The 15122-nt window shown below is 41.6% G+C and overlaps 1 protein-coding gene across 1 annotated transcript in view; it reads right to left on the bottom strand.

The window, feature by feature from the left end:
* The window catches only part of LOC124777347 (general odorant-binding protein 83a-like), a 48236-nt gene extending 33334 nt beyond the window's left edge, over positions 1-14902 (bottom strand). Inside the window, exon 1 of the mRNA XM_047252712.1 lies at positions 14797-14902. Within this exon, the coding sequence (XP_047108668.1) occupies positions 14797-14880 (84 nt within the window). The 5' untranslated portion in view covers positions 14881-14902. The remainder of the gene's footprint in view (positions 1-14796) is intronic.
* Between the last annotated feature and the right edge of the window lie 220 nt (positions 14903-15122).

Here is a 15122-nt window from a genome sequence, read left to right as displayed (position 1 = left end):
AGATGTGGGACTGATCTCATAAGGCCAGTTCCACATTAGAGGAATAGCAAGCTCTTGTTGATTGACATAGATATAGAAATAGAAAAGTATCTAACAGATATTTGTGAGCTATAAGTCTCCAACGAGACAGGGTTTGTTAGATGCTGTTTGTTTTAAAGGGAGATTTAATTCATGGCACCTAGCAATGAGTAATTGACAGAGGTGATTAATGTTAGTTACCTGTTTGGTTTATTCAACCTGAGAACATATTTCATTCATGCTGGCCTGTGTAGGATATATTAAAATCTGTGGCTAAGTGAACTTTCGCCAATGGAGATTAAAATGTAATTGTGAGAGCTGAAATACCATTATTTGTGGCTGGATATCACAATGTCTATATTATACTGCATTTAGGCCTACACTGGACCATGTACCACTTAATTCTGTGAACATTTTTCTTAGCTTAATACTCTCTCATCCTGGAAGTAGGGTAGTTTTCAGTTTCTGGGTCCATTTTACTAAAGTTCCTGGGTGCACTTTAACTGCCATTAGTAACTGGAAGAAATCTGATGTTCATGTAAGTATTCTGTACTGGTATCTATAGTGAATGATGTGATTAATTTCTGATCATCGAGGTCTTCCTGGAATTTGTTTGTACATAATAGAGTTGTACTTAGTAATTCAACCAATGTAGCCCAGGGATACTATTGTGACTGGGGAGATATCACCTATAGTGTTCCCAAACGCTCAGTCTTAGGTCTGCTGTTCCTCATATCCATAAATGATGTTGCTTCTGATATAATCAGGCAAAATGAGTTCTTTTTGCAGATGATATTACTATAGTAATCAATCTGTGCATACATACAGCAACGGATTAAATGGTAAACATTGTTCTTAAAAGTATCATTAACTGGTTTTCTGCAAATGGTCTCATGCCAAGTTTTAAAAAGACAAAACATATTCAATACTGCCCATCTTGGGAGACTACACCAATGTTAAGTGTAACACTTGGTGAAGAAATAATAAATAGAGTGGAAACTTCAAAATTCTTAGGTGTTCATATTGATGAAAATTTAAACAGGAAAAAGTGCATTTAGGAATTCTTGAAACAGTTTAGTTCAGCAACATTTGCATTTACAATCATTGCAAATCTTGAGGGGATAAAAATCAGTACATAGTCATATTTTGTATATTTTCTTTCAGTAATGTCATGTGGAATGCCCATCTTTAATAAAGTAAGTCTTCATTGTTCAAAAACATGCAGTAACAGTAACATGCAACACTGACCTGTGGTGATCTTGTAGATCTTTGTTTAAGTTTGGCATTCTGACTACTGCTGCACAGTCATTCCCTCATGAAGTTCATTGCAAATAATCCTCTTCAGTCCACAATGAACAATAATATACATAATTACAATAGCAGAGGAAAAAATAACAGTAATTACTCCACATTACTGTCATGTTTAGCACAGAAGAGTGCACTACTGCAACTAAAATTTTTGATAGCTGACCCAGTGATATAAAATGCCTGACAGCAAATTAAAATTTTAAAGAAAAGTAAAAAAATTTCTCCTTGAAAACTCCTTCTATTCCGTAGAAGAACAGCTGTTGTGGTAATGTTGTGAGTAGGAATTACTAACTCACATCTGTGTATTAAAAATGCTTACACATGTTCAGAATGTAGCCATATTTACAATTTAATTCGCTGTATGAATATAAAATGACTTGTTTCAGGTAATTAAATTTTATCATGCAAATGCTCTATGGATCATTGAACTAACCAACTTACTGTGCCACACCGATGCCCATGAAACAGACAGTTGTTACACATTGGGCCTGTGGCAGTTGATGCTTATGGTTATAATTTTCTCCAAACCTTAGGTATTCACAATAGAACCTCAGCATAGAGCTAAGTTCAAAATTCTGTCCTTTCACTATTGCCACATGCATGGGGCAGCCATGTGCTGATAATCTTCATCTTGTCCATTCTGAACTTGACTAATTAACCAATCACTCCTACAACCATTGCAACATACAGTGAGGTGAAAAAAGTGATGGGATACCTCCTAGTATCATGTTAGACCTCCTTTTGCCCAGCTTAGTGCAGCATTGGAAGTCCCTTGCAAAAAAAATTGAGCCATAGTGCCTCTGTAGCCATCCAAAATTGTGAAAGTGTTGCCAAGTGCAGGATTTTGTGCCCAAATTGACCACTCTAATACGTCCCATAAATATTCGATGGGATTCATGTATGGTGATCTGAATGGCCAAATCATAAACTGGAATTGTCCAGAATATTCATCGTACCGATCGCATACAACTGTGGCCTGGTGACATGGCACGTTGTTATCCCTAAAAAAAGTCCATCTTTGGGAGTATGAAGTTCATGAACGGCTGCAAATGGTCTAGCCAAACGTAACCATTTCCAGTCAGTGTTTGGTTTAGTAGGAACAGAGAACCCAGCCCATTCCGTGTAAGCATAGTCCCCACCATCATGGAGCCATTACCATCTTGCACAGTGCCTTGTTGACAACTTTGGTCCATGGCTTCATTGGGTCTGCAACACATTTGAACCCTACTGTCAGCTCTTACTAACTGAAATTGGGACTCATCTGACCAGGCCACCATTCTCTGGTAGTGTATGGTCCAACTGATATGGTTACAAGCCCACGAGGAGCACTGCAGGCGGTGATGTCATACTGTTAGCAAAGGTACTGTGTTGGTCATCTGCTGCATAGCCCCTTAACACTGTATTTCACCACAATGGATACTAACATTAGTCATATACCCCACGCTGATTTCCACATTGTTTCATGTAGCATGCAGTGTTGCTTGTCTGTTAGCACTGACAACTCTATGCAAATGCCACTGGTCTCAGTTGTTTAGTGAAGGCCGTTTTCTCTGGTGAGAGTTAGTGCCTGAAATTTGGTATTCTTGGCACACTCCTGACACTGTGGGTCTTGGAATACTAAATTCCCTAACAATTTCTGAAACGGAATGTCTAATATGTCTAGATCCAACTACAATTCCGCGTTCAAAGTCTGTTAATTATCAGTGTCATGAATTATCTAAGTACAAATGACAGCTCCACCAATGTACTGCACTGCCCTTTTATGCCTTGTGTACACAATACTACTACCATCTATATATGTGCATATCGCTATCCCAACGACTTTTGCAAACTCAGTGTACGTCGACTGTATAGTCACATTATCTGTAGCACTTTCTCTCCAATACAGTGACATCTCTAACTGATCATGTACACCATATTTAACTGAAGCAAAGCATTGGTGATTAGATACCAGAGAGCTACCAAATCGTGAGAAAACTGATTTCTACGTTCACTTGCTGTTTAATATTCGCAGATATTTCCTATAGGATTAAGATCAGGCGATTTAGGGAGCCAGTCTAGATGTGATTGGGTATGTATGCGTGCATCCTTGTGAACAGAACTGTTGTCAGCTTTGAAGACGAGAGCATCCATAGTGTACTTATCATGGAGATGTAAAGGAGAGGGCACTACTCGCTCATCGCTAATGTTGAAATATAAACATTGTGGTTCATGTTCCTGGTAACCGGAATGAGTGGGATCAAGTCAAAGAAAAAAAAATCAGGAAGACATCACCAAACCGAACCACCTTCAGCCTGTACTACACCCTCCATACACTGCAGGTTAAACGAGCTGTGCTCGAAGCCTTGCATTATTTAAAGAGGTGGAAAATTGTGCCTCATCAGACCACACTACACATCTCCACTCAGTCACAATACAGTTCCAGCATTATTTGGCTCATTTAAGATGTTCAACTCTTTGTGAGGCACCCAAATTCAAATGTCCACTGAATGCAGTTCTCTTTCCAGTGTTCTCTTGGAAACTCGTTATGAACCTGCATTCATGACAGCACAATTCCCATCGTTATTTAAACTGATTGACACTAGCATGGCGTGAAATTAGTCTCCAATCCTGGCCCATTAGGACCTTTTTATGAGCACTGTTTGTCTGGCCCAGATCTGGGGGGTGGGAAAACCGGGGTACGAACCATGGGCGGCATTTTCAGGGAGCGCCAAATTCTTATTCTTGCTGAAAAACACCATGTTTCACAAAGTGCCTAGCAACCTGCGCACATTGGTCTATCTATTGTTCGATTGATTTTGAAACGCATGCCTGTTGGTTTTTGAACATTTTTGAACACATTCTAAGTTGATTTCCGTCGAATCATAAGCTGATTTTTGAATGCATGCATAGTGTACATAACGTCTCTGCCAGGGAATCCCCATCGCATCTAGAAATAAAAAAAATTCCCACAGACAAAAGGGGCTATGCGAGCTGAGCCGAATAAACCCCGACTGGTGAATGCCAATCGCTGTTGGTTTATGTGGTTGATTGCGCATGCCATTGATAGCGTTGTTATACTTATTAGTGAAATTCATAGATTCAGGCAAAAAGTTCAGAAATAAACGACTAACAGGAATAACAGGAAGAAAGATTACATATTATCTGCTCGATGTATCCCAGAAAATGAAATTTTGAGCAAAATTTTTTGACAGAATGCAATGCTACTAAGGGCCAGTTATGCAGTCCCTGGTTAGTAGCTGCCCAAGTTCTATTCTCAAAATAGTACGGAATAGTCGTTGCACGAACATGTAATAAAGCTTAATCGGAGCTTAACGCGCGTTAACTGACAGGGTGATTGTGGTATGGTTAGCGAAGTTAACTGGAAAAATACAGGGTGTTACAAAAAGGTACGGCCAAACTTTCAGGAAACATTCCTCACACACAAATAAAGAAAAGATGTTATGTGGACATGTGTCCGGAAACGCTTAATTTCCATGTTAGAGCTCATTTTAGTTTCGTCAGTATGTACTGTACTTCCTCGATTCACCGCCAGTCAGCCCAATTGAAGGAAGGTAATGTTGACTTCGGTGCTTGTGTTGACATGCGACTCATTGCTTTACAGTACTAGCATCAAGCACATCAGTACGTAGCATCAACAGGTTAGTGTTCATTACGAACGTGGTTTTGCAGTCAGTGCAATGTTGACAAATGCGGAGTTGGCAGATGCCCATTTGATGTATGGATTAGCACGGGGCAATAGCCGTTCCTTCCTTGCTCTCTCCGTTTCCAGTTGGTGGAAGTGAACCCAGGTTTCGTCCCCAGTAACGATTCTTGCAAGGAAACCATCACCTTCTCGTTCAAAGAGCTGAAGAAGTTTTTCACAACACGTCGTTCTCTCATTTCGGAGTCAGCTGCCGTGGCACCCGTCTTGCAGACACTTTATGAAACTGGAACACATCTTGCACAATATGGTGTGCTGACACATGCTTATTTTCTAAACATGCTGCAGTGTCATTCAGTGTCACTCGCCGGTTTTCCTTCACTATGGCTTCAACTGCTTCAATGTTCTGTGGAGTCACAGCTCGTTATGCCTGACCTGGACGAGGGCCATTTTCCACTGAAGTCACAACATTTGCGAAATTCCTACGCGATTCGTAGACTTGCTACTGTGACAAACATGCATCACCGTACTGAACCTTCATTCGTCGATGAATTTCAATAGGTTTCACACCTTCACTACGCAAAAACCGAATAACAGAACGCTGTTCTTCCCTGGTGCAAGTCGCAAGTGGGGCGGCCATCTTTATACTGATACTCTGATGCTACGTGTGCATCTGCACTGTGCTGCCACATACAGGGCATTCTGCATGCTGTTTGTAGCACACTTACCAACATGCAGGATAACAGCGCGAAATTTCGATTTGTTATTACAAATTTAAGGTTTTCATTTGACTCACCCTCGTAGTTTTAAAGTAGTACATAAGAAAAGTTTTAGCACTCCTTTATTTGTGGATGACCAGGTAATCTTTGGGAAAAGAGAAGATGAACTGCAGATCCTAGTGTACAGACTTGGCCAAATCGACAATAAACATAATCTGAAGATCTCGGCAACCAAAAGCAAAATAATGGCAGTCACGGGAAAAAATTGTATAAAAACTAAGATTATCATTGTTGAAACAATAATAGACTAAACAAGTCTTTTAAGTATCTAGGTTGTGAATTGTGATATGTCACATGAAGAAACGTTGAAGCTAAGGAACAGATGAGTAAGAAGGCCCCATGGACTAATTTGTGGAATAATAAGAAGAACATTATAGTTTATAAAGTTCGTAAAAAGACTTCAATAAAGTTTTATAGAATAGCGGCAGTCCATAGTTTAATACGTGGTAGCGAAGCATGGGTAAACGAAAAACGAACAATATCAGATACAAGTATCAGAAATGAGATTTTTAAAACCTATGAAGGGATGTACAAGACAGGACAGAATAAGGAATGAATATATTCGTCAGAAACTAAACATCTTTGTCATGAAAGACAACATAATCGAGTACAGGCAAAATGAGAAGATCATGTGGGTGGGGGGAGGAAATTCGACTTCCCACACTGGCAAGATCCTACATACCAAAAGGCCTACCGAAGAAAAGGTGGAAGGAGGCTGGAATTCTTGAAAGAAAGAAGAAGAAGACGACGACTTGCACGCGTTGGTTAAGGTGGGGATGTAACTGCTGCTGCATCAATACCCTCCGACCGTTTTCCTCGAAGTGGACGTATAACAGACTAGTTAACAGGTGCTAATCGATCAATCTACTCCGATGCAATCTAGCATCATTCTCTCAAATTCTACCATGAGAACTGTTCTCTGTCGATAGCCCAGCCCATCCTCTGTGGCTTCAACTACATAGTTTCTCGTAAATTTCTGTCTACGATGATAAACTTCTTTCATTATGGGTGCTACCTACTGTGAAACTTTGATCTATGCATTCATTCGGTTTTTCAGTCAGTACATCCTGCTGCACTATAGGTTAGAAGTTTGTCAGCAAGTTCGTGTAATGAGTACAGCTCCATCCTGGAAAACGTGTTAAACTCTACAGTGGATAAACCGCAGACAATTTCGTTTTGGTTTTCAAAGTAGCGCTATCAACGTCGATTCAGCAGACAGTTGTTTTTTGTAAGATATTTAAAAGAGACTAAACTCTATGTTGAGTCCAGGGAACTGCCGTATTATCCTCTGTTCCTTGGCGCATATACGGATGCGGTGTGAAGGAGAATTGGATCAGCGCACCGCCCTCCAGGTTGTTGTCTGCTTTTTGGACCTTGGATCAGCTTGTTTTCATTCAAGTAGTTTCTCCATTGGTATTGCGAATTTGAGTGGAACCCGTTCCATTCGTCCCTCCAAGGAAACGTACCGGGCAGAACCGTGAATTGAAGACGGGTTCTTCGCATGACAGTTAGACACGCTCCTTTTTTCTAATTAACTAAATTCTTCTTCATTAAACTCAACTAAAAATCTTCTGTGTCTTATAACCAAAACTTCTTCTTCTTCTTAAGAGGGTGGTACATAATCCACTTTTTTATAAGTTTTTGTTCAAAAGCCTTTTCCATAGAAGTTGCTTTCATTCTTTGTACCATAAATTAATTGCTCGTTTGCAACCGTTCTGCTGCGGAGGCACACGTTATGAAATGTGAGCATGTAAAATCACGTGTCTCACGCATACTGCTTATTCAATACCTGATACAACACGAAATGCTCATCTCCGACTATTGGTTCGTCATCTCTAAATACTTAGTTTAGTACCTGTATCATCTACTGACTGTACAATTTTGACCCTAAATCAATGGACTAGGGGTAGCATCGGTAGTCATAAGTATTGCATTTTTTATATGCGAATAGCCAAGAAAGAAAAAAGAAACTGATGCTATTGAAACGTCCCCTTTGAAGAATTATACATGACTGTCCTTAAACTGATACACAATATTTTTTTTAGCGCAACGCAATCTGACTTTCAAAAATCCCTACAAAAAAAATGGCCCTGACTAACATTAACCTATGCGTTTCACAAATCGCTTACCTCACAAAAATCTTGGTTACTCGAACAACTGCAACACAGCAAGCGCCACTAATGCCAGCTAAATAAAAGATTCAAACTATGGAAGGCACTAACTACTGATAGGGATAGTTAGCAAATGAAAGATATTAATAGAGAACAAACAATGTATTTACCTTAATATCATATATATATATATATATATATATATATATATATATATATATATATATATATATATATATATATATATATATAGCAGTTCATGACAAATTTCAAAACTCCGCCATCTCTCTCCCCACATCCACCACTTCTGGCGGCTCACCTCCAACTGCGCAACGCTACGCGCTGTTCACATCCAGCTGCCGCTGCCCAACACTACAATGGCAGACAACAATGCAAACTAGCCACAGACTGCACACAGCACAGCCAGTGATTTTTATACAAAGGTGGCGTTACCGATAAAAAAACCTAAACAGCCTACTTACACTATAACTGAGTGATTGTGATACAGTTTCAGACCAATGCTGATTTAGCAGAGGCCCTCTTAGTGACAGACAGGAGTGTTTCAGACCGTAATTGCTGAAAGCGAAGAATCACATGACGTGCTGTTGACAGTTCTTTTTTTCTCGACTACCACAAGTTGTAATAAGAGCTTCTCTATGTAACTACACTAATTAGCGGTACCGATTGCACTTCTTTCGGTACAACCTCTGTAAATCTGTCTTTCGACAGATCGTGGAGCGCCAGCTGCAGTTATAGATCTTATTTTATTTGCAATCGATTTCGATGTTCACCGTCTTCAGGCCCCGCTGTCATATCAGGTCGTCATGTGGATACCGGATAATCATCATTACACATCTGTAGAGGCTAAAAAATATCTCTGTTCGCTATGCTGAACCTTCTTTTCTGCTTATGGTGTGAAGGGCGGCAGGACATCAATCAAGTTGTTGGCAGGAAACAGAGCTCTCAGTTGGCACTTCCAACGGTGTCCGCAGTACATCTACAACTTAATTGTCGAGGGGACTGACTTTCTACCGAAAGTGTTATAGCATTCGGATGGTGCGTCTCTCAGCCTTTCGCAAGAACTACAAAAGGGTTTCAGTTTTGAACTCCTTTTTATTCTGCAATTTTTCGTCAGGGTTGTGAAGTATCACTGACCGTATCACATTAGTAAATGATATTTGGAACCCAAGTACGGCATAGTTCCTTTTAAAATAACAAAGGTGACTGACGTATACCTTCTATCCGTCTACTCAAGCATGAACTGTCAACAGTACGTCATGCGATTCTTCGCCTTCAGCAATTTAGGTCTGAAGCACTTCTGTCTGTCACTAAGAGTGCCTGTGCTATTCTGATGCCCTGACGTAGCTCACCATGCATAATGAGAACTAAATCAGTTTCAAAACGTTTCTATGAGGCACTCCTGACGCTACTTTTGTTTTGGATGACCTTGAATATCGAAGGGCATATTACGATCTTTTATTTAAGAGTTTCTAGTGTCACTGACGTTTTTCTGAAGATACTTGGCGTGTCCTTCACCTGTTGTTAACAGACGACAGTGTGGAAAGGCGCAGAACGTATACTTGCAAATATAGATCACAGAATACGAGTACGCTCGTTCGTTTTTGACCATGGTTTGCATGTCATATGCAAAAATCGCTATTTGCATCTCACATGAAGCGCACGAAATCAGTACTAATTTTTTTGAACTCAGAACGTATTTTGGGATCGTGAAACTACATATTGATGATAGATAATGGTGCCCAGGTGGATGTCGTGTTCCTTGATTTCTGGAAGGTATTCGATACATTTCAGCACTTTCGCTTAGTGAGCAAAATACGAACATCCTATTTATCGGATCAGATTTGTGACTGGATTCAGGATTTTCTAATAGGCAGAATTCAAAACGTCGTTTTCTATTAGACAAAATCGCTTTTCGAATCCAGAATATGTTCGTGTTCCTACAACAGTTACAGGTTAATGATAATAGTCTACCAGTTTGCTTATCATTTATATTATTGGGCTAACAAAAAGCTGTGCCTAAACTCACTTAGAACCGTTCACAGTATGAGAGACTTGCGATAAAGTACGAGGGTTGACTGAAAAGTAACGCCTCCACCTTCTTAACTCTTCAACAGTTGGCAGCATTGGTATGCAGCAGGCACTGGCTTGTTCCGTAGTCTTTTCTCTACAGCTCCAGCTGGTGGGAAGCCTTAGCATTGAACGGTTGTGTTGTTACAGTGTAAAGTATGGAACCCTGCCCAGGCGGTCGGTCAATGCGATTTAAGCAACGTGTAGTCATTGAATTATTGACAGCAGAAGGTGTCACCCCAAAGGAGATGATGCATCAGGGAATGAAAGCAGTTTATGGTGATTGTGTTGATGTGAGTACTGTGCATCGTTGGGCGAGTTATTGAGGCTGGAACATCTGACCTGAATGACAAACGAAGAGTTGGCTGTCCTGTGACAGCAACCACCGAGTTTCATAGGCCAGATTTTGACAGATTGATTTAGCACCGTCTGACTTTCATCTGTTCCCGATAATGAAAGATGATCCGCAGGGACATCATTACGCTTCTGATGAAGACGTTGAGAGAACTGAGACTGTGGTTGCGGAAGCAGAGTGTCGACTTCTTCCGTGATGACTTCAGAAAACTTGTTCATTGTTGGCAGAAATGTATCTAATTGGCTAGTGATTATGTGGAAAAGTGAATATTGGTAATTAAAGATCACATTCTAAGGATTATTTCTGCATTTGATTTGTTAAAATATCCCCATCCAAACCAAATTAACGAATGTGGAGATATTACTTTTCATTCAGCCCTCATAAAATAAGATTGCTTCTAATTTCCTGCGTATTTCATAATTTTGTCAATACCTAGATCAATATTCGTTCCCAATATTCTGAATTTCTTTTGAACACTGGCGATCCTTGTTTCTATGTCTGCACTGTAGAAAACTGTTATACGGCTCCTTGTTCCAATGAGATCACAAACATGGAACTAACAGATATTGACAGATATTGGAGTAGTAAATCAACTGCAATCGTCCATCAGTGGAAGTGTATCAGGAGCTGATAACATAGCTATTCAGATTATGCGAAAGAACTTGCTTCCTTTATACCAACAGTGTATAGAAGATAGCTGGAGCAATGAGGATATCAAACGATTGCAAATAAATTGCAAGTCATTCCCATTTTTAAGAAGAGTATTCAGAGGGATGTACATGTCTAAAGGCATGTGCCGCTGACATCTTTGTGTTATATATAGTTATGGGATCCAATTTATGTTCAAATAATGTGATCATTTTGGAGAATGAAAATCTCTCTGTAGTAGTTAACGTGTATTCCGTAAACAGGTACCTTCTGAAATTTAGCTCGCTCTCTTTGTCTGTGAGATGCAGAGGACCATAGGCAATGGTGCCCAAGTTGATCCGTGTTCCTTGCATTTGATACAATTTCGTATTGTTGTTTAGTGAACAAAATACAAGCTTGCCAGATATGGGTCAGATATACGTCTTGATTCAAGATTGCACTCACCACGTGGTTCTTAATGTTGGGAAGTCATTAGATATAAAATTAACTAAGCAAGTACCACAACAGAGCGTTATAAAGACATAAATATGTATAAATAACGTGTTGGATAATGCCAGAAGCCCTGCGAGGCTGTTTGTGAACGATTATTTTGTCTACAAGAAGGGTACATCACCAGATCTAATTCATCCGTGAAAGAAGTGGCTCACGAAACACTAGATAGACCTATTCTTGAGTAATGTTTATCAGTGTGGGCCTTGCACCAGGTAAGATTAATAGATGGAGATGATCCAAAGAAGAGCAGCACTTTTTGCGACGGGCTCCTATAGTAAGCCCAGGAACATTACAGAGATGTTCAGTAAACTATAGGGAGGTGTTTTGCACCACGGAGAAGGTTACTGTTAAAATTTCAGGAAGGTACATTCCAAGAATGGTGAGGTGACATACAATTTCATTCCTCATAAATGCTGCACATTGACCACAACGGGAAAATCAGAGAAATTAGAGCTCGTACAGTGCCGTTCTTTCAGTGCGCCACTCGTGAATGATGTAGACTCCTTATGCTGTCGTCAGACTGTAATGGTACTATCACTCCATCAGAAGATCTGAATTTCCAGTTCCCATCCACTGCACTTTATAGTATCATAAAATCTGCTGAGTGCATCACTGCAAAATAAAAGGTGGAACGAAACGGTTCTTTGGATATGCTGGTTAACATGGCGGTGCAATTTCTAGTATCTCTTCCTTCTGTGAAGGTCATCTACAGTTAGAGGATGGCTACAGGAAACGAATGATAGACGTTACCGAGAAGTGCGCCTCACGCATCATCACGATTATCAGCTAGTGAGAATATTTGCCGTTCGTACGAACAAATTCTATGTACGGAAAGTTTCTAGCCTGTCCAGTTTGGAGAGAAGACGAACTGAGACTGAAATGCCAATGCACGTAACTGGAAAATAGTTACTTGCGAACTGCGAGGTATTTCATATGCTTACTTACTGGAATTACTAAATGAGATTATTAATATTGTTATATTTACTGTTAAAACTGCGTTTAATTTTAGGTACATCAAATATATTAAGTGTGTTGGAACACAGAGACGGTTTTACCGCATTTCGTTAAAAATATGATACTTTTCATTATTTCATACTACGTTATTTGTGGAAAATACTTGTTATAGCTACGTATGCATCACAACATCTCAGCATGATGCGGAGAACGGAAGTGCTTGCCACACGAAAACGTAAGTAAATACGAAAATAGGCGCGAACACACCGCGAAACACTAAATTACACTCTAGAAGATAGGTTAACTCTCAGCAAAAAAAAAAAAGAAGAAACTTTCTCATCAACATCGTATGGTTGCAGATGACAAGCTACCTGTAATAATTAACACAGAAATGGTCCAGAAAATACATGTTAAAATTTAATAAAACCCACTGATGGTGGCACAGTGGTGCCAAAATATGTTTGGGTACTGAGAAAAACGGTGTTTTGCCAAACTGGTGGACCTCAAATCCCGAAAATTTTAAATGCAAAGATGGCCAATACAGGGAGCTGCAGATCAAAAGATGGATAGGTTCATGAATGACATGTATGCCAATTTTTGGCCTAAAATGTGGTCTTTACTACCGGATATTCTAACCTTGCGTTCCTAGAACAAACTTTTGGAGACGACGCGTTCCTCGATTCAAAAGACACAGTAAACATCGCAGGTCAGCTTGAGAGAGTTTGTCGATAGAGTTCGAACTCACCCTGTTTGGTGAAGAAATACCTAGGAAACACAACGCGGAAAAGTGCTGCTATCGGCCGGCCGGAGTGGCCGAGCGGTTAAAGGCGCTACAGTCTGGAACCGCACGACCGCTACGGTCGCAGGTTCGAATCCTGCCTCGGGCATGGATGTGTGTGATGTCCTTAGGTTAGTTAGGTTTAAGTAGTTCTAAGTTCTAGGGGACTTATGACCACAGCAGTTGAGTCCCATAGTGCTTAGAGCTATTTGAACCATTTTTTGCTGCTATCGAATGACGAGTTGTCCCTACTGGGCGTCCGACTCGGGAGGTACACTACTGGCCATTAAAATTGCTACACCACGAAGATGACGTGCTACAGACGCGAAATTTAACCGACAGGAAGAAGATGCTGTGATATGCAAATGATTAGCTTTTCAGAGCATTCACACAAGGTTGGCGCCGGTGGCGACACCTACAACGTGCTGACATGAGAAACGTTTCCAACCGAATTCTCATACACAAACAGCAGCTGACCGGCGTTGCCGGGGGAAATGTTGTTGTGATGGCTCGTGTAACGAGGACAAATGCGTACCATCACGTTTCCCACTTTGATAAAGGTCGGATTGTCGCCTATCGCGATTTTGGTTTATCGTATCGCGGCATTGCTGCTCGAGGTGGTCGAGATCCAATGACTGTTAGCAGAATATGGAATAGGTGGATTGAGGAGGGTAATACGGAACGCCGTGCTGGATCCCAACGGCCTCGTATCACCAGCAGTCGAGATGACAGGCATCTTATCCACATGGCTGTAAGGGATCGTGCAGCCACGTCTCGATCCCTGAGTCAACAGATAGGGACGTTTGCAAGACAACAACGATCGGCACTAACAGTTCGACGACGTTTGCAGCAGCATGGACTATCAGCTCGGAGACCATGGCTGCGGTTACCCTTGACGCTGCATCACAGACAGGAGCGCCTGCGATGGTGTCCTCAACGACGAAGCTGGGTGCACGAATGGCAAAACGTCATTTTTTCGGATGAATCTAGGTTCTGTTTACAGCATCATGATGGTCGCATCCGTGTTTGGCGACATCGCGGTGAACGCACATTAGAAGCGTGTATTTGTCATCGCCATACTGGCGTATCACCCGGCGTGATGGTATGGGGTGCCATTGGTTACACGTCTCGGTCACCTCTTTTTCGCATTGACGGCACTTTGAACAGTGGACATTTCAGATGTGTTACGACCCGTGGCTCTACGCTACGATCGCTGTGGAACCCCACATTTCAGTAGGATAAAGGACGACCGCATGTTGCAGGTCCTGTACAGGCCTTTCTGGATACAGAAAATGTTCGACTGCTGCCCTGGCCAGCACATTCTCCAGATTCATCACCAATTGAAAACATCTGGTCAATGGTGGCCGAGCAACTGGCTCGCCACAATACGCCAGTCTCTACTCTTGATGAACTACTCAATGCCCAGCCGTATGAAGGCCGTGATTACGGACAGAGGTGGTTGTTGCGGGTACTGATTTCTCAGGATCTATGCACCCAAATTGCATGAAAATGTAATCACATGTCAGTTCTAGTATAATATATTTGTGGAATGAATTTGCATTTCTTCTTGGTGCAGCAATTTTAATGACCAGTAGTGTAGTTTTCGGTAATCAGGTACTCACCATGTTGACGTCCCAGGCTTGGGCAGCAGCGACCAGGAGCAGCAGGAGGGCCGCACAGGCGGAGAGGCGGAGAGGGGTCCACATGTCGTCGGTGTCTACGTGCGCGTCAGTGGCGCCGGCGGCGGTGCGGCGCGCCTTATGTACGGCGTCCTCGCGTGCCGCCGCGGCCCGCCCCCGCCGCCCGTCACGCACGCCCACGCAGGTCGCGGCGGCGGCCCATTCAGCGTTCCGCGCCGCGAGCCCCGACCTCCTCTCCGCCGCTTCCGCTCTCCAATAGCCACCTACTACCATTGACGGTTCCGGCGACGTAACGTGACCTTAAACAC

This window comes from Schistocerca piceifrons, chromosome 2 (genome assembly GCF_021461385.2).
Source record: "Schistocerca piceifrons isolate TAMUIC-IGC-003096 chromosome 2, iqSchPice1.1, whole genome shotgun sequence".
NCBI lineage: Eukaryota > Metazoa > Arthropoda > Insecta > Orthoptera > Acrididae > Schistocerca > Schistocerca piceifrons.
This window is presented reverse-complemented; position numbering and strand designations above follow the sequence as displayed.